Source organism: Toxotes jaculatrix, chromosome 7 (genome assembly GCF_017976425.1).
Source record: "Toxotes jaculatrix isolate fToxJac2 chromosome 7, fToxJac2.pri, whole genome shotgun sequence".
NCBI lineage: Eukaryota > Metazoa > Chordata > Actinopteri > Toxotidae > Toxotes > Toxotes jaculatrix.
The window spans coordinates 9,896,233-9,922,736 of record NC_054400.1 but is presented as its reverse complement, the minus strand read 5'-3'; the positions used below and the strand labels follow the sequence as shown (position 1 = coordinate 9,922,736).

The 26,504-nt window shown below is 40.9% G+C and overlaps 1 protein-coding gene across 2 annotated transcripts in view; it reads right to left on the bottom strand.

Annotated features, from left to right (window-relative positions):
• efna5b (ephrin-A5b) overlaps positions 1 to 26,504 on the bottom strand; it is a 91,501-nt gene that overhangs the window by 9,018 nt on the left and 55,979 nt on the right. For both annotated transcript variants that reach the window (XM_041043005.1, XM_041043007.1), the window contains exon 2: positions 9,803 to 10,095. In XM_041043005.1, the coding sequence (XP_040898939.1) occupies positions 9,803 to 10,095 (293 nt within the window). The remainder of the gene's footprint in view (positions 1 to 9,802; positions 10,096 to 26,504) is intronic.

Genomic DNA, 26,504 nt, shown 5'->3' with positions numbered 1-26,504 from the left:
GAGGAAATAAAACCATGTGTCTGGCATGATAGGAAGCTAAAAGCAAAGTTTAGGTTGGCTAAATACAGCACATTATATGGTAGGATATTGATTTCTTATCCATCATTTAGGAGGCATAATGGCTCGGCCGTAAAGGAATACTGCAGGGTGAGTCAATCCAACTGTTACAAGAGGCTTTGTTTGTTAGTTTTTTCATAACATTAAATCCGATGTCATCTGGGGTCTTCTCATTGTCAGTGAACCTTAGCCAAGATTTGGACATTTGGCAGTATCAACACAACCGTAAGGCTTAATGCAGTATCGCAGACAAGCAAGCAATATGGCACAGATGGCTTAATGATCATTTGTAGAATGAAAGTTTCAGGTTCTCGCCTTTGACAACTGTGTTTAAGATCTTGTTGTTTGTAGTGCTCCACTACCACTCCACTAAATATTCCACTGAGAATACTTGTCCCAAATGTCCACATATCTAAACATCCCGTGACAACAATCTGTCAGCATTTTATATGTTGTGTTGTGTTTATAAGTTGTGTTTTACTGTAAAGCATTCCTTCAGTTTCAGTTTCAAAAGCCAAGCCTTGCATACACTTCTGTGCCAACATGTGAAAGAGTAACATGAATAGTATCATGTTAGCATGCCTGTAGTCTGCATCGCATCTCCAGGTGGCTTTAATAATGGCGGCCTAATCCTTTGATCCCTGCTTATTTGTTAGGATGGGACGAGTTAAACAGAATGCCCTGCAATGTCGTGTCCAGCTCTGAGCATTCCTAACTAGCTAATACTGCCAGCTTACTGAAAAACAGACCACTGGCCTTATCTTTGATTCATGGAGAATGTCATATGGCTTACACGGCATAAAGCTAGTCAAAGTTAAAATCCAGAAGTCCAGGAGTCCAAGTTTACATAAACCGGTGTCCAAGACAGACAACTTACATAGACAAATGCACACATACGCACATAGCATTACTTTTCAGATCCTTTGTACCATCTTCTAACCATGTTTCCATCTAGCATATAAGACAGTTTGCAGCCAGAAGACATTCCTTCTATTCCATGTGTAGAAATCACTGCTGGGATTTATTAATATTGGTTTCAGGGTGTGCAATCAGACAAAAGAGCCATTTTTGTACAGAGGGAAGAAAACCTTGAATTCAAAAAATTCAGAGAGAGCGAGAATATTTACAGTATCAGCTAATAGCTGCTCCACTGTCCAGGATAATATCTTTAATGCCTACAATAGCTCACACGGTATGAACTCATATTCAATAAAATGTACATATGCACTGACACAATCACTGAACGTCCTTCACAAAATGTCCTTCCCACATTTAGCCACTTATAAAGCAGCATGCTTTTCTAGTAAAACACCTTAAAAAGAGGGAAAAAACACAGGATGTGTATGTGCATGCATGTTTGCCTGCCTACACAATATGTGTGTGTAAGAAGATGGAGGAGGCTATCCACTGAAGAGGCCATTAACCAGATGTTACTACAGTGAACACACAATAAGAGGGAATGAGGGAGCTGGGAGGAGCAGTGAAAGACGAGGACTTGGATTCTGGCAGCGGAGGGAACATAAACTCTCCCCCCGGCGATAGCTGGCCTTTTGCTCTTTCCTTGCATCTTTCAGCTTCCAAAAAAAGTGAACCAAGTCATCCCTCATGCCACCAAGGTTACAAGGTCACAAGCAATGAGGTAGAGAGTGGAGAAAGAAAAGGTTTAGAGGGGACAGTGAGTTAAAATTGATCATGGCTAATTATAATTTGCACAAGTTTCCTCACACCATTGTATATCAAAGCAATTATGTGGGGATAGAATTATTTCCCTTCCCTATCATGTCAATGTACATCAAGCATCATAATTTTGTCAAAGACAACATAATGATACTCTAACAAATTACTCTGTATTCTTGAAAATGAAAAGCGAGTGACTGAAAGACTGAAAACCCTTGAATTTCATCAACTCATTCATGTCTTCATACTCAAATTACAATAAACTTGGTGATTTATTAATCTAAGGCGGAGTTCCGCTTTTTAAAGCAGCCACAGAATGATAAATCACTGTACATAATAATGTTTCATTACTGCACTTAGTGTATCCCATAGAATCATAATATTATTGTTATGGCTGAAGTATCCACCCACTGAATAAATGAGAAAAACTGTGTCGATGTGTGTGTACACATATGCGTGTAGTGCAATAGACGAAGAATGAAAAAGAACAAATAAATGAAGAATAACCAATTAAACATAATGACTAATGCACCGAGTTAATAATATATGTGTTAATGGTTTAATGGCCAAGGATAAAATGTCATCGTCTTTGTGATAATGAATCATAATCAGCTCCTGAAGACGGCTGTTAGATGCATGAATCATAATGGGCTGAGAGGAACCTTGTGCCCTTTGAATCACAGCCCTCGCCTGCCCTACTTTTCCTCTGATCTCTTGGCTTTTCACAGCCTTTCTGTTTTTCGGCAGACAAAGTGATGACTACTGGCAGTCAAACTGAAATAACTCGATTAGACACTTTTCTCTCATTCGCCTTGCTTTCGCTGTGTTGTCAACAAGTGTGCCATGACTTAGCTCGTGGTCTATTATTGGCGAAATCAGGCTAAAGGGATAGCTCATTGTTTGACTGTTTCCAATTTATTTTTAAAAAAGGAGGACTATTGGAATTCCAGTGAGCTTTCCATGGCCAGATCTTTAAAAGGTTTTATTCTTGTGTTATTGGATCTTCGCTAAGGTCAGTAGACCTTATCATTGTTGTTATCATTTTCTAATGTGTGTTTTGTGTGCATATACAAATGTGTGACAAATTGAAGGGTTTAGGCAACCATGAGCCACCAGAAGAGCTTCAATGTACCTCGGCATAGATTTAAAAGTTTTGTGATAATCTGCTAGATGGATGGATGGAAAAAGCATTCTTCCAATTGGTAATCCCTCATTTGGTGTTTTGATGATTGTTGAACATGATCCAAACATCTTATAGGTGTTAAATTGGGTTGACCTCTTGTGTATTAAGGCCATGGCATATGATTCATTGATTCACATAACTTTAAACCTCACCTCCCTGTATGGAAATATGTACATTTGTCAGGCTTTCCTATTTAAAATTTCAGATTTTTTTTTGTCATGTCCAGCATGAGCGTATCTGTCACATGCAGTCTGGAGGGCAAAAAGTAATAGCTGACAGGAATCTGGTGTAAAAAGAACACAGGTAGGGTTAGTTAGGGTGTACTGCCCTAAGATCCAAAGAGAGAAATAAGATGAAAGGGGGATACAAGAAATGATTCAGTAACCAGGGGAGATGGAGGTGGTGGAATGTCTATCCATCCATCAGGATTATAATAATGCATTCCAGACAGTGTGCATCTGTGTGGATTTTCTGTGTGTCTGTTCATGCATGTATATGGATATTGTACATGAATGCATGTGTATCCGTGTGTGTGTGTGTGTAGCTCTCTGTCACATTTGTCCATGTTGTCGGATCATTTCTGAATTCTGATGACAGGGTTGATTTTTCATGTGAATGGATGAAAGAGCTGAGTTATGATGGTGTCCATATGCAGGTTCCCTCCTTGTACCACAAATGGAACAGCACCGGCTCTTTATCATTATTAGCAACCCTCCCATAGCTCCAACAAAAATACAGACTGCGTACACCGTCCCCTGCCTCTATTTCATTTGTCCATTAATGCCATTTTCCTGCTGCTGCCGCCGCCTTCTCTACTATCTCTACTCCTTTGTCCCCTCGAGAGGGGCTTGAAGGCCCTTGGTGCATCACAGGATTTATGATCCATCAGAGGACAGCTATAGTCCATGTCTTGGAGAATCTGCCTGAGAATCTGTTTGAGGTTTGTGTGCATATAGCAGTCCAATAAAGCTGAATAAGACCGAAAGAGATCTTGTGAAAAAGCCCTATGAATATCAGAAGGTTTTCTTGCTGGTTAGCTTGGTATTTATGATCAATCTTAGTCTTGTGTGGCATTCTGCATATTGGCATTCAGGCATCAGCAAAGTAATTGAGGCCTCAAAGAATGTTTTTCATTTTGTAATCTAACATGGCTAGAATCCTCACCCACCCCCTCCCTCTGGGTTTTGTTGGCCATTTAATAAGTGTTCATTTGAAATAAGGCACATACTCTCCTCAGGACTCTGCATTACTATAATGTCCTTTTTGTTGCAGGGTCACACCCAGAAATATCTATAAAATAACTCCAGCAACACACAAACACACACACATAAAGGTGTTATTGATTGTGCTTTCTGTGAGAAGCAGTTCCAGTCCATGTAGGTGAGCAAGTCAGACGGCAAGAAAACGACATCTTTTCTGCTGCCAATCTGCCACTGCATGATCACACCAAGTGGTTTCCCATTTACCACACATCTTACACGCCTAAAAACACCATAACTCTGCTCACTCATCTCTTGCAGTGAGCTGCCACCGATATTGGATTTCTGCCCTTTTCAGATTAAAATCACTCAAATACAAGATTGTGGATTGTGTCCATATTAGAAAAACGTGCTCGCATCAGCATTCTGTGAGATGGGTTTCACTTAAACCATGAATGCACTGTGAACTCCAACCCGAGAAGTGCTCCCACTGTCCTCCCTTATCCTTTCTGTCTTTCACAGAGGCATACACTTCTGAGCTATAACTCAATCACTGCTAATACTGCATTTTTGTATTGCTTGCAAATGTTTCCAGCATTAGATTGTATCTCCCTGCATCCCTGCATCTCCCTTGATCTGGTAAATTTTACATCTTTAATGTATTCCTCTGTGAAGTCTTTCTCTCTCTGCCCCCCTTGTCAGTCTGTCTTGTGTTGACCTGTAGAGAAAACACAGCAGGGTGTTTTCTACAAAAGGATCCGGCTCCTGACTGACTGTAGTTTCCTTCTTGTCTTTAATTACCTGCCTCAGACAGAAAGAAGAGGCTGACGCTAACAAAAATGAAGAATTATGGCCTCCATTTGAGTAAATTCCCTCTGTCCTGCTAGCATTGATTAAGCCTTTTCTGTTGTTGAAGCAGATGACAGCAGAACTCTGTCTCCTCTATCTAATTTTATCAGAGATGCAACAAATCAACCTTCGACCCGCATCGAACTCATAGGGCGAAAACACCATTAACAGGCATTTTCTCTGCAGGAATATGATTTGACATCTTAATTTTCATCTACAAACAAGAAAGCTAATCAATCACATCACTGAGGGCAGATTTTTCATCCATTCCTCCATTCCCTCAGGTCATTTAGCTACAGAAAATTATTAGAGAAGAGGAAAAGATTAATATTCTGATACTGTACATGTTTATATACAGTATGAGGTCTCAGCTGCTCTGTATGCAGTTAACATTGGTTACTCTAAGTGAGTAAAATCAGTGAAATATTAACTGAGAATAAATTTCATATCTTCATTAAGATAGTGCATTAACAGAAATGCTATAGAACCAGAGAAATAATGTATTTCATGAATTCCCTGTGGTAATATACTGTTATGTCTCAAGTTCATGAACCCATTCACAGTAACTATTGCTAACCTCTGCCTCATGTGTTGATGCATAGTGACCTCTGCCTCAGGACACATTGACATTTCTGTCGAGCGCAGGCGCGCAGTACAGCCAGCTTCAGCAGTTAATGATGCATAAGATTTTCTCTCTTAGCTACGCTACACTACGCATTCACAGAATGTAGGCAAATGGCCTACAAGGGCAAAGTCTGACCCCTGACTTTGTTCTGAACTGAAGATATCATCAGGCCTTATAGAGTAGAAAATGTTGAAGCTATCTCTAGGTTCTGTTTGTGGTATAAAGTCGACACTGATGGGCAAATGAATTTCAAAATATGACTTACTATGGACTTTATGTTAATGAAATTGAACAAGTTACTAAATATTTCAAAAATAAAAGCAATCAGTCACTAATTATTCTTTGAGATTCATTATTTAGATATTTGGCCTGGGGTACTTAAACATCTCTATTCTGTGCACAGTAAGAGATAATAAGATGAACATTTAATGATCCTCATGGCAAAATTAGGTAAGTTTAGGTTGTGCACCACAGCAGGTAAGGCCCCTCAGGACTTCTTGGCTCCACCACATTCCTAGATTGTAAAAGACAACATTAGAAAAATCTTCTTATTTCAATTAAAGTAAATGAGATCTTTTCTTTAAGTGTGTCTGTGGAAGATTTAGTGCACTGTGCATTCAAGTCACATCACTACCACCAGTGATCAACATAATCTGAAAACTGAAAATCTTCCCTATTTGGGCCCATGTGTATCCATACCGTGGTGCATGTGGAACTATACCAAGTAAGGTGTCCCTAAAAAGATGTCTAAGCCTAGAGCTAGAGTTTAATCAATGTTTACTCATGGCTGCACAGCCGCACAACATTGATAACTTCAAATTTGACAATGGAGTCTTAATTCTCATTAGTAACAATAATGAGACTGGATATCATCACAAGATAGGCTGGCATTCTGCCGTCATAATAACAGTCTTTAGTTAAATATCAGCAAGACTGCTTCATAGTTCAATAGGCACTCACATCTCAGAACTCAACTTGGATGCATACATTAAAAGAGCTAAGCCTTCACTTCATTAAGCAGGTATGGTGTTATCAGACACTGACAAACTACTGGCTTTATACCAATGAAAATATTCCACAAAAAGGCCTTGGAGTCCTTTATGACAGCAAAAATCGCACTAACGGCTATTAAAAACTGCAACAACTCACCAGCTCCGCACAATCTTTGTTCTTGGACACAGACAGTTTTTCTATCTTGGGTCTGGCTGGTTTTTTTTTTGTGAGCTCTGACTTTTCTGCAAGCTCTGACTGAGGTTACCCAATACCTCTAACACTGAAAGGTTATGCGTCTCCACACTGGACTTTATCTGCATGCTATACTTTATTGTGAAATGGCAGGCACATTTAAAATTCTGAAATATTCATAACATCTTGCTCAAGACCACTTCAGAAGGACAGACGTTTGACAACATGCGTCTTTTCACAGAAGAGCTGTTTTTCCTTCTTACGACACCACCCCACTGCTTTAGGGTATCATACAAGTTACAAGTCCAAATCTAATATTCTTTGTATCTAAGTTTGTAAATGTTTTAATGTGCACTCACTGGAAGTTGTGCCACCTGTTTTGGATTGTCTAAACAATATCTTGTTAATGCATAAGTCAAAGAACTTAATAAGCTGGTAAATATAAATGCCTGAAGGATCACAAAAGGAATATTTTTACCATCTAATTTAATGGAGTTATTATGGGAGTGGAGGAATAACCATGAAACAAACGTCAGGCAAAACTTAGTTTTGTGTTGCTAAGTAAATGAACTGTGTATGTAAGCTTATGGTACACAAGGGAAACAGGAAAAATCAGCCTGAAAAGTTTTCTCTGACTCAAATGACCGTAAGTTGTTGCAGCTGATTCCAAATAGACCTGCTTCTGGTGTGCAAACAAGATTAGGGGAGGTTTTCAATTGCTGTGGAGTTCAGTTTTGCTCTTTTAAAAAGATTAGAGATAAAAGATTAGAGATAATCAAGTCTGAACCAATGTTTTTAATTTATTTTTTTCACCATCCTAACTTCTGATTATTTATAATAATAGTATGTTACGCCAAATTGTAATCCCTGAGAAAATTACTGTAATTAGGTTATACTCTTTTGAAAAATTCCCTGTTGTGATTTAATTTTGCAGCCTGTTTACTCATTTCTCACAAAGTTGTATTTATCACTGAAATCTTAACATTAAAGGAGAATGAAAATGATGCAACCTGAAAAGGCCTTGTATGGTTCTAGTGGACAGCTTCCCTCCTTCCACAACTTCCATCATCACTTGTGGTGATGGTGATGGTGAGTGATGGAAGCCAATGCTACAGATGAATTGGCAGGTATAGTAATGTAACCACCTTTCTCCCTCTCTTAATCTTCAGCTTTACATTCTGTCCACTAAAGAGACTGTCAGCAGCCATCTCCCCTGCTTCTTATAGGTTTGACACAATGGCACTGGGAAATCACATGTCAGATGACTTCATGGTAGATGACTTTAATATCCACCACAGTAGCCAGAGAGGCTATACACTAGAATCATTCAATAGCCAATGAAGCCGCGGGCCACTAAACCAATATGGCGTGCTACAGCAGAATGGATGTGTTCCATGGAAGCCCTGTCGGTCGCAGTGTAATTTAATCCAGCCCTTAGGACAAGCATCTCTCAACAGAAATGGAAAAAAAAAATGTTAGAAATCTAGACTTGAGGGAGTGGATGAATTGTATAACCCTTCCCTAACCCCCATCTATGCTCCTAACTTCAGAGACTTCCATTTTTCCCTTGTCTCATTTAGTATGACTGTCAATGTAAATTGGCTATAAAAGCAAAGGAAAATCTGCTTACTTTTTATCAGACAAATGGGCAAACACCTGGCTGTTGCAAGGCACACATAAGGGATTTCAGGGTATTGGTTTTGTGGACGAGCTTGAGAGAGAAAACACCTATTCACCATGGAAACAACGGCAAACATTTTTACTCCGGTCCCTAACTCTAAAGTATAACAGAGGAGCGAGCAAAACATGTGAAACAACTAAAGGCTAGAGGTCTTGGCTGACTGTCGGCTTAACTGCATCATAAAAAGGTGCCAATTTAGAAAACAGATCTCAGAGTGTTTAGCTCAAATCAGTTATCCTCCTAACTCTTTCAACGCCGCCACTGAGAGAAGGTGAAAACACAAAGACAGGGGTTTGACAGCCACCTAGAGCCACATTAACACCACAAGCCAAACTTTTTACAGATTAATACATACAAGTACAGTATAGCTGTCAGCATTTAGCGCAAGAGTGTTAACTATCAAAATTGACTCCCCGTCGCTAAAAAAGAATTTAAATGGTTTTTCTCATACATTAGCCCACAAAGTGCACAAACCTTTACACTTTACCCTCAGCAGCTGAGGCAGTAATGAATTGCATCGCATGATACTGCACTAATGCCACCCATATGAGAACATAACCGTGCTCCCTATTTTGTAATATCAGCGAATCCCTGTGGCAAATGTGTTTTGAGCGAGTGGCAGTGACTGCGCCTCCTGACAGTGACGCCTCCCTCTCCAATGAGCTTATAGTGTGTGGTGGGAGGACAAACTCAACTCAGTTCTACTCTATCACCTTGCTTTGATAAAACCTAATTTCCCAGGGGCTTCAACTTCAGATGAACTCAGTTAGGCTCAGTTCCTATGCCAAGAAGCAGACAACTTAACATCTAACACGAGCTGAATAAAAGCATAACATAATACAGAGAGGAGGGCACTCCTTTTTTACGGATACAGTACTGTGCAGCTGAGGAAGTGAGCTATAACTTTCAAACTGTCTCAATTTAACTCCCCCATGAATTCCATTGCCATTTTAGGGAAGAGTTTTCCTCGAGTGATGAGAGCAGTGTGAAAAGCTTGGCTGAAAGCAGAGCATGAAAGCACCTACTCGGATCACTGTAATGCCACTCTCAAAGCTCTGTAGTGAACTTGTGAAAACATGGGTGAGGGATTGTGTGTGTGTGTGTCTCACTCTCTCTCGCTCTGTTGTATTAAAAGAAAAACATTAGGTCAGGTAAAGGCCATCTAGGTTTTTTAGTTCAGGTCAAATTAAGTAACTTGACTGTGAGAATGTATGTCAGGGAGCACTGAAGCTGTACTGTGTGTTCATGGCCGCCCAGCACTACTATAACTCTATGTTGTTTTGTCTTTTTATTTGTCAGCCATCTGGATGTATGCTTTGTGCAATACAATCATAGCAAGGACTCACAGATGTAGTAGTATTCTCTGCCCGGTCTGAACTCAAAGCCCAAGGAGAAGGGAGTGAAGAGCTGGAACTTCTCTGAAAACTTGAGCGGTCCGTTTGGCGAGTGTGGCCTGTTGCACTCCCAGCGTTTGAAGCCCTTGGCGGTGTGGTCGCACGTGCTGTAGCCGTCGTAGTTGACCATGTAGAGGACGTAGCGCTCTGTCCGCTCCTCAGGCACTGTGTCTTCATAGTGAGGACAGTAGACATCCAGGTAGTCATTTATGCACACGTCGATGTGGTAGTCCCCACGATGGAACCTAGGTGGAAAACAGAGGACAAGAGAGACAAGAAGAGGTTAACTCTTTGCTATTTCCATAAAGTAATTCAGAATAATCATCGTGCAATTCAAATGTTACTTAGACAAACCTAATAATTTTAATACATCTGTTTATTCAGTTATTATGAATAAAAGATGGTTTAAGTTCAGCATATACGTAGAGGGTGCAAGTTTGATCTCTCAGTATTCCTTCAGTGTTGTGTTAGAATTTACAAGCACCAGGGCTCTCATCTTCTGGCTTCAATAAATTTAGGAGGGTCGATTTATCTATAAATCTATCATTGCAACAGATATTTACTCACACATACACACATCTGCCTTCCAAATGAGAACAAACTGAAGTACCCAACTTTGAGAAAATATGTTTTCAAGAAAACTGTTTTTTGGTCTCTTAAAATAAGTCTTAACTTGAAAAAAACAAAAAAAAAACAAAAAAAAAAAAACGCAGAGACAGACAACCTCAGGCTGAGTGCAAAGTAGAAGTGATCACGGGGATACAGGATGGTCCAGACAGTAAATGTCATGATAGGAAAAATACACAGCCTGGCTGTCTCTGAGGACTGGCCAGTGAGGCATCTTTACGGCTGCAATGATCTAGAACAGGCCACACAGGGTCAGAGGGCTTCAATACATAGAGGCAGATTCATCAAAAGGCCACACACTGTCATAAGCTTACATCTACACATGAGCACAAACACACACAAACACAATTTCATCTCTGTTGCCCACAAAATATGTCTCTTACCCGTGGACTTTTCACAGCTACCAAAATTAGAGTGTGTTGTGAGTTTCTGGTTGGGTCTAGGATGGTATGACCTTAACCCTGAAGGTCGCTGGGGATTTCACAGAGAAAACACTGAACACCTGTAAACTTGCTAGGGATGCCATCAAATTTGGCACACACACTTGAGGCACTCTAAGAGTGACAATTCAAACCGCAAAGTTGCACAAGCACACACACACAGCTGGTGCCACTGACTCATTTCACCCAGAGGCCAGGTGGTGTGAGTTTATAATTGAGACCTAGTCTTTAATGTTGTAAGAGCACAACCTGACAAGAGTTTTCTCAAAACTTTTAATTGAAAACCGCCACTGCTGCCTATAAGAAGAGATTCTCAAGCCCCAGAACGCACAAGGGGCAGGGCGTATAACAGGCTAAAATAATTTTATCCTGAGGACTCTGGAGCCTCAGGATTAACATACTGAAGCAGTGCTATTGCAGCATGCTGACCTCTTTCTCTCACCATGCAGTCTTTTCTGTTGCTCTCATGTATAAAATGTCCATTACATCCGAAAAATCTTCTAAAGAAATCAAATTTATTGCTCCTTTGAATGGCGGATTGGGGTTATAAAGAACAAGGACAATTTTCTAAAACAGTTCTTGCAGTTGGTCTAAAAATACCAGTGGAAAAAAATATGTGATTTTCATTGATTGGCACTAAACGTCTCAGACATCTTCAGATGCTGATGAAAATACGGTGGTGCACAATGGTATATAAATGTCTCTTTCTCATCCTCTTTTTCCCTGTCACTCTCTTTCCACCCACTTATTTGCTTTCTCTATTCAAAACAGCTCTGCCGTTCTCATTATTTCAATGTGATGTTTGAGTTCTGACTCTAAAGAATGGATTTTCTAAGATCAAATCGCTGTATATACACTGAAAATGTTTATCCTGCCTGGCTGCGTTTACTTCAATCTGCAGTATGTCTAGACAAACTACACAGAATTACTATCACAATGCAAACCAGACCACTTGTTTTGAAGATCAAACAGCAATTTGAGTAAAATCTGGTTTGGGCGCCTTCCCTTGTCACTTAATTCATGTTGGTATAATGAAATGATTAATGTAACAATCAAGCGGCAAATCAAACCACAGTCATTTCTCATTACTGTGATCATATGTGTCCTCTGGCTCTGCTCTATTCATCTATTTATGTATATATATGTGTGTATGTGAGCATGAGCTAGCATGAAATGTTGTTTTTTTGTGTGTTTACCCATGTAGGGTAAATACCAATGTGAGGGTGTTTACAACCAAGGCATGGAGTAGCTCATCTGTAACATCTCATTTAAAACATGTCTGTGGAGGTCCAAGAAGAGCCATGCATCTCCCTCACTGCTTTAAAATGTCACCGACTTAATGGTCACATCCTCCCATCCGCTCGCCACAGCATCTGTGTGTGTGTGTGTGTGTGTGTGTGTGTGTGTGTGTGTGTGTGTGTGAGAGAGAGAGAGAGAGAGAGCACAAAAGAGAGTGAGTGTGTGTATGTATGTGCATGCCTGTATGCATGTGTGTGTGTGATGTTTCAGCTGCCCTTCTCTCCCTGCCTCAGCAGTCAGAATAGTGGCTCGTGGCCCTGACTGCAAATGAAGCAGAGGATGTTTGGGTGAGTGAGCACATAAAAAGGGACAGGACAGGCATTTGTAACACGTAACACACTCACTCACACACACGCACACACTCACACACATATGCAGCAAATACACAACCAGTACACACCTCCACGTGCATATACACCCACGCACATACATTAGGTTTGTGTTATCAGTTCAGTGAGCTCCCTGGCACATTGGCAAAGGAACAGAAGTGAGACAGCCAGAAGCTGTTAATGGCACAGAGTGAGAAAGAGAGTGAGGGTGAGAAACAGACAAGGAGGGAGAGAGAAAGGGCCTGGTTCCAAAAGAGAGTGAGGGAACACAAAAAAGAGGCAGCAAGACCGAATACTGCAGATAGTATTGCCAGGCTGCCGGTGAATCCAAGTCTTTGCAATAGTTATTCAACCATGCATTTATCATTAAAGGCCATTCTACTAAAACTGCATGTGCATGACATGACTGTGTGTGTGCAGCCATAGCTGTAAGTTTTCTCCAATTCTATTCAGTGCAGGATTGTCATCAAGATGTGTCCCAGAAAACTTCATGCATTTTGTAGAAAGCTGTGTTTATGGTCCTTATAAAAACCCTGTTATCAAGGGACTAATGTGGGAGTTTTAGATGTGGCTGGTGTCTTGTTTATAGCTATGGAAGCCTTAATCGGCTGCTGTTCTATAAACAGTCCCCACATTTCAGCAGAAATGGACATGTGTTGTTCAAACATACATCAGCCTCTTTGTAGGATACACAAGCTCCAAGAGGTTGCACCAGAGGAATGTAAATCAAGGCTGTGCTCTGTTAGAATCCCAAAGAGTGAAATACAGACAGAAGTGACGATACAGTAACACTAGGGTCAATAGAAGAGAGTAATTGCAAAGATACTGCAGGATCAACTAAGCCTGTGGGCACAAAAGAAAATGTAAATTAAAGCCCTATCAGAATTAGGTTTTTTGTGCATGTGTCTGCCAGCAATATAGTACCTAAAGTGTGCCACTAGAATATTATAGATTTTCTCAGTGTTTAATTAATAAATTCATCAGTTTTACTGTGTGTTTACTGTGTATAAAAGAAGGTAGCAGCCATGTGCAACACGTAACAACAATCCAATCAGAGGCGCCATTTCAGTGGCATACTCCAGAATCCACACAGTCTTAGCTTGCATATTTACTTCTATCAATGTTCCTAAGATGAAAGCTAAAAGCTGGTACATATCACATCAGAAGCTGTCCAGATGGAGTTGGCTCTGCGTACCCCTTGCTCCACTTCCAGTGCCGCACACATGCACACACTCCACCCAACCACCACAGTCACTTCCTTCTATTTTACGACATACTTCTGGTGAGCAAAAATCTTTTCCATTCTTGTGAGAAAAGAAAAGCAACATAGTGCGGCAGCGGAGGCTTTCTAGCAGTAAAATAGGTAATTAAGGAGCAAAGTTGGATGGTGGGCTAATTGTCAGATGGTGATAATTACATGTCTTTGTTATGCTACAGCTGTCCCAGTGAGCTGTGGGTCACAACACAAAGCCAGGGAAATCAGCTGGACACAGAGTGTGGGTGCAATATGTGTGTATGAGTAAGTGAGTGAAAGAGAGGGAGATTATCTTTATTACCAACTGATTACATTTTCACACCGCCTCCTCAGGCCCTCAGGACTGAAACTGAAGGGCCAAGTATTGTCAGCACGAACACACACTCACACACAGATACACAGAGACACGCAAACAGAGTCACAAACAGAGAAAGAGAGTGAGTTTGGAAGAGCTTGAACAGTGAAGTGAATGCAGGGTAAGGTGGCACACCACTGCAGTCGCTGATTGGCTCATTTCCATTTCAATTACACAGCCCAGTGACATTGTTGTGCATACACTCGGGCACACACACAGACTCACACTCTCGCATAGAGAGAAACACACACTACACTATGCACACGCACAAGGCCTGTGCTCACACACACACACACACACACACACTGTACCCAGTGAACTCCCATCAGTCACTTCTCTGAGCTGTGCACCGGTGGCTGCAGACAGAAAGCAAGGACAGAGAGAGATAGCTAACCTGAGTGAAAGAGAAAGACAGAGAAAAGGAGGAGAGCAAGAGCTCAGTGGCAGGTAGAGGCAGAGAGCAATCCGAGTCATCTAACCAGTTGAATAAGTGAGATTCAATAGAAAGGGGAACTTTCCAATGTGCTGCTGTAGCAGCGCACTGCTCTAAATACCACTGCTGTAAGGTATGAGAGGCAGAGAGGGATCAGTAACACAGGATGTCAGGGGATTAAAAAGATCCTGTATGAAATGTTTTCCCTGTTTAGCATGGGCAAAGATGTTGTAGACAGTTCTCACTCTTCGGTGCTTTTCTTCTGTCTCCTATGTTGTTTTTGTCTCCAAGACATAAAGGGCAGCACAAGAGAAAATCATAGCAATACTGTGCAAGCCAAAATGCACTTCTCAAGGCTAAACCTCAGGGCATCTCAGGATAAAACGGCACACATTCAGAGAGGGAATGCCGTTGGTGTCACTCTGAAACTGCAGTGACAACATTTTGACTTTAAGAGTGGACAATTGATGAATACACAGTGACAAAATAATGTAGCGATGGTGAAGTTTTTATGTAAAAAGAAATGCCTGAAACAATCCCGCTTCATCTTCTTCAGCTGCACTTTGACAAGAACTGTCAAGGCTGTAGTGCTTACACACAGCTGACAGCTGCATGCATTACAAAGTCAAGGCCCCATATACCTGCGTATAAAAGATCGTCTTTGTTTGTCTCTACTTCCTTTTCCCTCTGTCTTGTTTTCTTGCTTTCTTGTTTTTCCTGCTCCTACCCCTTCTCTTTCTTGATTTTTCCGCCTGCCTGAGTTTCTCGCTTGGCCCAGGCCCGCTCCTGACCCCAAATCAGATCTATTTACATTATTTCACCTCCCCCTGTTGAAATTCATACATCTGATATATTTTCAATTCAATATCCTCAGGCAATGTTCCGTTGCCCGATAAATCAAATCACAGTAACCTAGAAACTAGAAATATACTGGGACCCTAAAAGGCAAATCTATGATTATTTTGTTCCCAACTTTCTTTTTTCTTTTTGTATCCTGTTGAGTTTGAGTATGCTTATGCGGATGTGTGTGTGTATATGTGTGCATGTTCCTGAAGCGAAAGATCATTTGTTGATTTTGGTCCGGAGGGAAAATAAGTTTGGCCAAGAGGAGATGAACTCTGACTGAACCCTGACTAAAGTACACATGCAAAGGCCTTTTCAGAACCTTTCAACACATACGCCACAAATGCAAATCACAGACACTTCTTGATATAGTTTGCGCAGTTGTCTAATTACAGATAATTGGTTTGGGGTCCAAGGATGAAAGGCAGAGAGAGTAGAAAGAAAGATAGAATTGAAAGACAGAGAGAGGCAGAGGGAAAGAAGAGAGAGACTGTTGCAATTGATCATCCTTGTTTTTAACAGCAGTCATTAAAGGACTTGGCCTTCTATCCAGAGAGGTATTCACCTTGTTATTACCGATGGCAAAGAAGTGCAGCAGGGAGATGGGTGAGGAACAGACAACTGCATCAAATATTTACACACCACAATCATCTTGAGTGTAAAATTAAATTCCTCACCAGCCCACAGTTTGAACAATTCTCTTTTCTTTGAGAACAGGAGATGGAAAACATTTTTCATTTGTTTGATGGACTGGTGAGAAATGACACTGACACTGAGAAATGACAATGAGAAATAATCCTCTGGGATATTCAGCTCAAAATACACTACAGACTACTTCTCAACTAGTCTAACAATCCCGCAAACCATGCTGCATCATCCCAACTGTAACTGGGCTTGTACACTACTCAGAAAGATTATTATGTCAAAGTCTCTTAAGGTCAAGAGACACTAGTGTCAGGTTGTAAATAAGCCAGTGGTTTAGAAAGATTATCTAGATCATCTGAAACATTGGCAATTATTATTAATCATTATGTTCACCTTTATTTTCTTCCAAAAAAACTGACCGGGAGACTTGTTAAAATCTGGCATTATCTGACTGCTTGTCTCTCCTGTCCCATGGTTGTAACAAAGCTGCTATATTCCTAGATCTCGGCAGTTCACTTCGTAACTACAATGTACAGTTAGAATTATTCGAATAATGGCCAAAACTATGAAAATAAGACAGACAGAAAGTTGTAATAAATCAGTATTAACTTTTCACATCTAAGATCCCGTTTCAAGTTCTCACTCTACTCTGATGTGTAGCACCTTCTGGGATGCTTTAAAGATCAGAGGACATGATGCAACCTCCAAAATACTGCTACTGAGGTAGAGAGGTGGCAAAGGAGAGGGAAAGAGCAGTGAAGTCAGTGGAAGAACATGTGAGACTGTCACTTGTTGATATATGAGTTGACAGCCACATTCCTTGCTGGCTAACTGGCCGATAGGCTTACAGAACTGGGAGGGGTTTGAGGAGAAGACATAGAGAGATCAGACCTATAGAGTGTCACATATTACTGGTATTACCTCTGGGACATGGTGAAAGGCTGGGGTGAGTGTGAATGTTGGCATATTTAATATATTTCTTCTGTAATGGACAAACACTCACTCACACACACACACACACACACACACACATATGAGTGGATCGCTGCTGGTCATGGTGCATTTTACTGTGTCCATCTGCTGTAGCTTTATGGAGGGTGTACTCCCGCCTCAGAGCAGGTGGTCAGCCCAGTATAATATACTGACTGTCATTGGTGAGGGACACAGGGACGTACTCATGCATTCCTTCATCTCTCTTTCTCACATCTAATTTCATTCATCCTTCCATTTCAGCCCTATTTCCTACACTTCTCTCCATTTCTGTCCCTCTCCCTCTTCCACATCTCTCCATCCCTTACCCCCCCACTGCTCCCTCACTCTCCTTACCCCCCCTCACAAACACCACCGCCGCCACCCTTGACTGTGATCTTACGATATTCATTTCTGCCATTTATGTCTGTCAGCGCTCATTTTGCCCCAGGGAGACAATGAATTAAGAGCAGTGACAGGCAAGTTCTTGTTCTGCTCGTGGTGCTGAGTGAAACTGCGAGATGTAGGGCTCCACTGAGCGCTTGATGCAGTCTGCATCAGCGTGCTGCAGTTCAAACCCAAAACAGAGGAAAAAAAAGAAGACAGACAGATACTTCCTCTGAGCTCATCTACTCACTACTCTGCCAAACAACCATTTTTATGGGTGTATAACACTGATGTGTGTAGGCTATATATGTGAGTGAATGGCTGAGTGTATGTATGTGGGTCTGTGTTTATCTCTCTGCGTGTAAAAGGGTTTCTTTATGTCTCCGCTCGTCACCAAGGGAGTCAGGGAAAAATGACACATCCCCCAACATCCTGTCAGACCCTGGGGCCATTCTCCTGAATCATTGCTGCCCCAAACCTACTTCAATCTCTTTGTAAATACTGTATGCTCTGACATGTTTACTGGAAGCAGAGTGGGTATGTGCACTCCCATAGATGCATGTGAGTTTATGCACAGTCACACATGGGCAGTTAGTGTCAATTAATAGCTATACATCATTGTGTGGTGAAACGTGTTTGCCATTAATCATAAGTCATTGTTTTATAGTGACAAGGTATTTGGCAGCTGAGACAGGACAGCAGCAATGAAACGGCTCTGAACCGTGTAACTTGTCCTCCTAATGTGAGAGAAAACGAGAGGAGCACATCCTGTACAGATAGGGACGGAGCTGAAACCTTGATCTGTTGTTTACTCCTTTACCTGCAAACAACTCTGAATAGCTAGAAGTGAATAGGTTCCAGAGGGTTAGATAAACACAAACACTCCACATGGCTGCTAAAAGTTGCCATGTGTCTACAGCAGTTAATGCTTACATAAGTGTAACTGAAATCACTAAACACTTTGATGGATGGGGAGACATGCATGTGTAAATATAGATACAAGAAAACATTCCCAGGTGTATGTTTGAATTGGTAAACAGTAGGCGACATTGCACAATGTCCCCGGTGAAAACCTTAAATAGAACTAAAAGGGTCTCTTCAAAGTAGATGATGAAGTCACTGGATTGGAAAAAAAAAATCTGGGGTGTTCAAATTAAAATGTGTACCATTTTCCATCACTTTCTTCATCTGACTGCTATTCAGAGGAGCATCATGCTCATAACATAATGCTTAGGTACACTGCATAATGTCCTTGATGTAACAAAAACAGACCCTTCAAAAGGCGTGAAGCTGTAACTGGAGTAAAAAATAAACTTTTTATTAAAACGTGTAATAGTTCTAAGATGTTCTCTCGTGCTTTTGAGAAAATCACTGCACTCAGGAGACAATGCTTGGGTGCAAGAAGGGCAACAACTCACACATGGAGAATAGAAGGCTCTGTTTGCTTAAATCCAATGCAAGTACTTAATAACACCAAGGAATTCATTAAGTACATGTGAAAAATGAATGACCTATACCCTACTTCCTGATTTGTCTAAAACAAAGAAACAGAGACAGCATGTGCTCAGTAGACCTACGTCATATCTCCTACATGAAGGGGCTATTACACACATTCCTCTCTCCCCTACCTTCTTTTTAGTTCATCCGTCTCCTGTGGCCCACCTGTACATAGCACGTTACAGAAGAATGTCAGCCCACTTTTCTTCTGCTGTTCCTATGTAAGCCCCACTCACTCTCTGTCTCACTCTGCCTCTCAGGACAAATGATCAGCAGATGGATGGAGGAGTGAAATGAGTAGGAAAACTGGCAAAAAGGGCAGAGATGGACAAAAAAATAAAGGAACCATACCATGTGGGAGACACAGGAGAGGTGCAGAGTGGGAGGAAGGAAAAGAAGAAAGGCATGTATGAAAGTTTTAAAGCTGCAAAAGATGGAGGAAAGCATAAAGGGAAAGGGTAAACATGTGGGTAGTAGAAAACATAGAAGCAAGGATGAAAAGGGAAAAAGCAGTGGAAAAAAAGAGGACTCACAAACATGTAAGTGTCCAGCTCGTTTCATCTCAGCCTGTCTGTATTTTCACCCAATGCACTGATCATTAAGACTCACATCACAGCCGTGTACACGCACATGCACATGCACATACTGACCCACACTGACATCCCTATATCCTGTATATGCACTAAATACACATGGGCCAACACACACTGACCTTCAAGGTAGGTTGCCATGGAGCTGTGTCAGGGTGTTATAATGTCACCACTTTCATAAAACCCTTGCCCCTTTCACAGTTCACAACTCCCTGATAGATACACACTACTGTACAGTATGTGTTATTGTGTGTGTGTGTGCAGTGTATGTGTTGGGCTTTCTGTGATTTAGACTGAGTTAGGTATGTAAACCTTAAAGAGGGAGCCATGGGAAGCCAGATGGTAACAGTTATGCGTTATGTGTGGGATGCAATTGCGTTACTGACAGATTGTAGCTATAGTTGTGCCTGTCTCTACATCACTGTTGTCATGCGAAAGCCTGCGTTCCTTGAGGGATACTCTTATCAAGTGAGAAAACTCCACAGCTAATATAACCCTTTCAGATCCCTTCAGATAACATCACAAATGTATGACCATCAAGCTACCAAAAAAAGGGTTGTTTTACTTTGTCTTTGCTCGTAGATCCTGAATCCAACCTAGACTCAAATTTTACCCAAGATAAGCTGGGACTAAATGTGCGTTAGCTGTTGTTTTGAGAAGCGGTTCATATGAGATGGTCAAAGATGAACGACGCACAGCTGAAGAAAATTTACCGCACAGTATTATTTTTCTTTATAAAAATGTTCTAACTTATATATGGAAGTCTGGCAGTTTCATTACTGTACAAATATATTATAATTTCATGTGACATTATTACAAAGATTACAATGAAGATCTTTCCTTTTTATGAGTCTGTCATGTTATTTGGATATATCCTGGCATGCTGCCATTTTATGAAATGCATAGATCCACCTTATATGAAATTGTATAGCTTCCTATAAAGAGGTGAGCAAGTACTGCTGGGAATCTTACAGATGTAAACAGTCTTGTTAAATGAGAGGTCTCTGTATTGGTTAATACTTGGTCTTCCTCCCTCAGCTTAACTCTCATATTTTCAGGGTCATTCCTAGCTCTCAGTCTTGATTACTCCTGCATAGTTTAATATTACGTGAACCTCACCAGACTGGTTTAGATAAAATCATGTTTGGAAATGTTTAGTTAGGCATCAAGCACCCATCCCACTGAGTTAAAACTATATGACAAAGCTTGTCGGGATTGCTATCACAAATGTTTGCTCTAGGCAGATTCTCTTACTCTTTCCACCATAATCTATATCTTTATTCTCCCACGCTTGGGCTCCTTGTAAAACTTACAAAGTATTTCATTTAATGGATTTAGCTTGTTCGCATAATGAGATGATGTGTCAACCATTCATTTTTACACTAATTACTGTCTTAGGGCAATACAATACAAGTGGGCTGTGAAGTGAAATGCATTACAACACCGGAATCTTACATGAAAGGAAACCAGCCCATGATCTAAACTATACCCTGCTAATTTAAGATTAGTCTGATTCACTCTCTCTGTTGTCCAATGGACAAAAAAGGCTTGAACTCCACCAGGGTTTATGTTTTTTTTTTTTTTCACAGGGCCCTCCATAGTAAACATATGTGTTCCTTCACTGAACTGAAGGGGTCTGAATAAATACTTGTGCCAACACCTTACGTAATGACGTGTTTTGTCATATCATGTTATGTTTTGCCCCCAGTATTATCGGCACCAGTCTAGACAGTGTACACCTGTCTTAGTCATAATGTAGTCTACACAATTCAGCGCGGGGAGACAGCGTTGACACAGCCATCAGATAACAAAAAAACAGCAATATTCCCTGATAACTATCATCCTGGCAGCCATCCAAATAAAGTTTTCAAATTTAAAATTAGGATTTATAAAGGGCAAACACTTTCATCTTAACAGTGAAAACCTATCACAGTGATCACAATCAGGTTAAAGGGGCTGCACGGCACTGTTTTCTCACCACTCAGATAACAACTTTCAAGTTCAATCACAACTTTTAAGAACAATCGAAATTCGCCAACGTCCTCAGTGTTATGACTTTGTTATTGAACCGGAGATCTGGCAGACAGGAGATGTGGTTGATGTGGCAGCAGAGGGAAAGGAGGTAATTTCCAGAGCATCTGCTGATTGTAAAAGGCAGAGTGTTTTAAGAGCAGATGGTTATGGGGAGATGATGGAAGTCCTTCATAACCAGCCTCGGCACAAGGCAAGAGCAGCAATGTTTTCCAAAAAGGGGCTGCTGTTTATAGATATTAAAAAGATGTTGTTGTTTTTTAAATCATATGCTCAGCTGCAAAATAAGAACGTATGTAAACATTCACACATAGTCATGCACAGTCTTCATATGTGTAGTGCATACATGAATGCTCGCTACAACTTCTTCTATATGCTATTTCTTCAACAAACTGATTAATTGTTAAATCTAATTAAATGTCAGAGAAAAAGTGATGTCCCACAGTGATAGCTTGTTTTCTAAACCGCCAAATGTTCTATTTACAATTATAGAAAACAGATGTAGTACATTTTAATATTTGAGAAACTGGAATGAGTGAATGTTTGGAATTCCTGCTCGATAAATGTAAAAACATAGTTCTACTAATGTGTGTTTACATATATTTTAATGTCTGTTATTGCACATGTGCCTGTCAGAGGGAGATATATAGAGGCAGAGAGATGTGGCGAGGCGGTCAGGAGGACAGAGCAGTAGCTGTACCTCCAGGGGGATCAACAGTGTTTATGTCAGTGGGGGTCTGACACATGGGCCTCTCTGCTAATGCCTCATGCCTGTTTAAAAGCTATATGGTCCTTTAGCTTCTACACTGTATACGCATGTGTTTGCATGCACGTGTGAAGTTTAAGTCTGTATTAAAGCAGCAAGTTTGTGCGTGTGTGTATGTGTTTGGTATGAACAAAGCGTTTACCAGGACCTTCAGGGTCAGCCTCCCTTGGAGAAGCTGTCAAGGCCCTAGGCAGGGGGTTAAGTAGTGTGTCGGGTACTTGGGCTGTGTGTCTTACTATGGGCAATGCCTGTGTTATATAGGGCACCAAAGGTCACTATATAATATAGACATGAGCATGCACACATACACACATATTTCCCACAAACACACACAAATCTGAACACATACATGGCACATGGCATGCATGTGCACACATAAATCCCTCAAAAGTTAAACTGTATAGTTCAGGGCCAGTTTGCAGTTATCCTTGTATTGCCCTCATTATAAATGGCTTACAGTACCGAGGCCTTGATGTGGACTTTTTTTTGTATCTATTGCAGACAGACCTTGTTCAGTGTTAACTTACAGACAGCCTGCATATTTGGTGTATCTGGCAGACAACTCTATTCACCAGAGGGAAAAAAATGAAAAAGCTATGATGTTTTGAAAAGAATAATCCAGTGCTTTATAAAGAACCTTGTCTGGTTAATTGATGTAATGATCAAAAAGTTGTTGCAATACAGTAGCAGATACAAGTTTCATATTTTAAAAGAAGTAATCTGAAAATCTTAAACGCTCGAGTGTCCTCCAAGTCAAAATATTATGTATTGAAAAGGTTTTTTTTTCAAGTTGGTTGTGGTGACAGCTGCTTACGGATACTTTGCACGAATGGTGGAACTTGCCTTCCCTTTTCTGTTTTCCTCTGAAGAGACTAAGTGTGTTTCTCTTTGGAACGAGCAGCAAACAGGATCAAAACGTGCAAAGTGGGAGCAGTCAGTCCTGTCCTTGCTTTTGATCCCAACTCAGCCCTGTTTAAAAGGCCCAGTTTGACAGAGCAGGAACTCTGTCAATTTAACGGAGCTTTGTGTCACGTCAAACAAGCTAAAAGATGCTCAGTTTGCCTTTGTTCTGCTGTCCTGGAGAATGAGCCGCGGGCGATTAGTGTTACAAACACGCTGTTTGTGTGGGGGTGATTTTACTGTATGTATAGATGTGTGTCTGTGAATTTCTGTTGATATCAGTGGGTGTCTGTTAAAACTGTATATATTTCTAGTTGTTCCTCATTCTTATATCTGTTTGAGATAACAGTCCATATCCAAACCATTCATTAGGAAGAGGATACATAAAGCAAAGCAGGGCTGAATATCTATGTGTTACCTTTGTATGCACACCAGCCAAAACCTCATCTTTACCCTTATTCATGTATATGCACACGCCCACCCACCCACACACACACACAAATCCCTTCCTAAATCATTCTTCTGATAATAGAAATTCTGATTGATTCTTGCAGAACCAAAACTAGTTCTGCATTCAAACTAATTGGCCTAGTTGAGTTTCCCCTGTGGAGGGAGACAGAAGGTTTTGGCACTAAAACAAGGTCTGTAGGTCATGTCTTGGTGGGCACAAGCTACATTCTGTTCACACTTCCAACTGTGAGTTCATGAACTTTTGAACTCGCCTCGCAAAGCAGGAAATTGAAACAATAAGCTTCTGGAAAGAAAATAAAATTTCAACACAGAGACAGGATTTGTTATACTAGCAAATGATTTGGCCCCTTTGTGCTGTTTATTTATGCACTCTAGTTGGTTTGGACAAACAGGGAAATGTTCCCCAATATACACACCCACACATGCAAACACACACTCACACATGCAAGCACACCCTCACAAAGGGGGTTTTATGGAACCAAGTGGTGACACACTGTGGACAGGTTTTAGGTTTGCCGACATGTGTGGTCTAAAGTTAGCGCAGTTGGAGAATGCCTTCCATCCTTGCGTCCATCCATCCCTGAACGTACACTCCTACCCAGCTGTCTCCTTCATCTCATCCTCTGACCTGAGCTGGCTGTCAGGGCCTCCTGCTTCAACACAGCATACTGCACATTCACCACATACCACGGCTGGGTACGGCAAGACCTCATAAAATAAAATGACTATCAATCTGCATTATAAAAGAGGTTCCAATTGTTATTAAACCACTGAATCTAGGACCATATGTTGTACTGCATACAGTACATATGGTGTATTATTGCAGTAATCTTTAATAGTTTGGGGCTGAACTGATTTCATATTGTTTGGTTGCAACATTAAGATAATGTAAACTGTCCATTGAAATGTATTTTTCAACCGTCTCACAAGTTTATTGCAGCGACACAATTATGTTCACATTTACGTTAACACCACAATGATCATTCTGTCCAGTATTATTATCCCTTTTGGCTGTCCTCCATTTTGTCCCTGTCTCACTCCACCTGCTGCTCTCTCTCCACACTGTGATGCTAGTGTGTCGAAAGCCTAAACCGCCTGGTATTGATGTCCCCATCAGGGCACAGCAGGGGCCCCTTCATCACGGACACACACGCAGACACACAGATGCCTGGGTGAGATGTCCCAGTTGAAGCATTAGTCAAGTGTGTGTGCGTGTCTGTGTGTATGGGCGAGGAGATGGTCCATATCAAGTCGGCAGCGTAGGCTTACTAGGGTTGGCTGAAACCTCCCACAGGTGTTAGGGATCAGTTCAAACACAAACCATTTCATACACTAATCCCTACTCACGCCCTCACCTGCGTGTTTTACAGTTTCTGACATTACACAGCTGTTAACAGATCGAGCCCTATCTCCTCCTTGTTTTTCCACCAAGAAGTCAGCCTTTTTCAAGCCGTGAAATAAAATATAAATTCCCATAAATACAGCTGACCTTTTGTTTTTATTACAGGAAAAAGAAACATCAGGCAGATATTTGGGGAGAGAGCATAAAGACGGATCAAGATAAGGAGAGGAAGAAAAAGACATGATCCAAGACTAGATCCAAGACAAGATTTATATTTCTGTCATGAACAAAACCTAATATTTCATAGAATATCAGAGGCGTGAGTCTAAGAAATATGGTTATGAAAGAGTGAGAATGTCATAAGGTAACAGACAAAAGAAGAAAAAGGAAAAAGGAAGATTATCCAAATATTAGAATGAAAATCATGTGTTGCTATCTAATTGACATCAGCATGCAGTCTAAGGACATCCACAAGGGGTGGTTTAATATCAGACTCTGGTTTCATACTGTTTGACTGAAATAGACTCGTGTGAAACTCTGACTTATGGACAGAGAGAGAGAGTGAGGAAGAGAAGAGATCTGCTAAACTACAGAAAGCACTTACACATCTCATTTAAGCAAATATGACAGATGACAATGGATCAAAGTAATACCAGAAACAATCAGCGTTTCACTACAAAAGTCAAGGCTGCTGTTAAACCCACTGGCTGATGTTACAGATGGTCTGTGAGAGACACACACACACACACACACACACACACACACACAGCGTCACAGACGCGTTCATAATTCATTAGCCCCGACTCAATATATTTGAATGGTGAAATATTTGAAGGGAATGCATCATGAATAAACAGCTGAGGAAATGATTGGCTGGAAAAGCTTATTTATCGAGAGGATGCGGCAACGGTGGGGAGGTGATGGGGGAAGTAAAGGGAGGGAAACCTGGGATTTAGTGAAATGGGTGGTGGGGAATATTTCCACATGCTTCCCGGTCACAGTTGGTTGGCCTTAAATTAAACCGGCACACTGGAGGCCACGGCAACACTTTAGAACATGTAGGCCTTTGCATGTACACAAACACACATAAGCACAAAAATAGCATGCATGTACTGTACATATGCATTTTTTTTTTAACATGCACAGACTAGCAAGGGACTGAGTGAATCAACAGAGATAGTGTGTATGTACAAACATCCAATCGAGTCACTCAGATTTTCATTATCAGCATCTACACTAAACAAATACTCTCTCACATTAAAAACAAACTGATGGCCAACCACCAATGAGCGTCATGAGTAAAAACACGCTGAAATGCATACACTTAGGGAACGCCGTGATATAGCAGACATACACTTCTGTAGCTGAGCGTGCTCTTGCATAAAACATCAGGCGTTGAGCATTTTAAGTGCTTCTATTGTAATCAGGCCAAAGCCATAACAGCTCCCATAAAAAACTGGTGAGAGTGGCTGAAG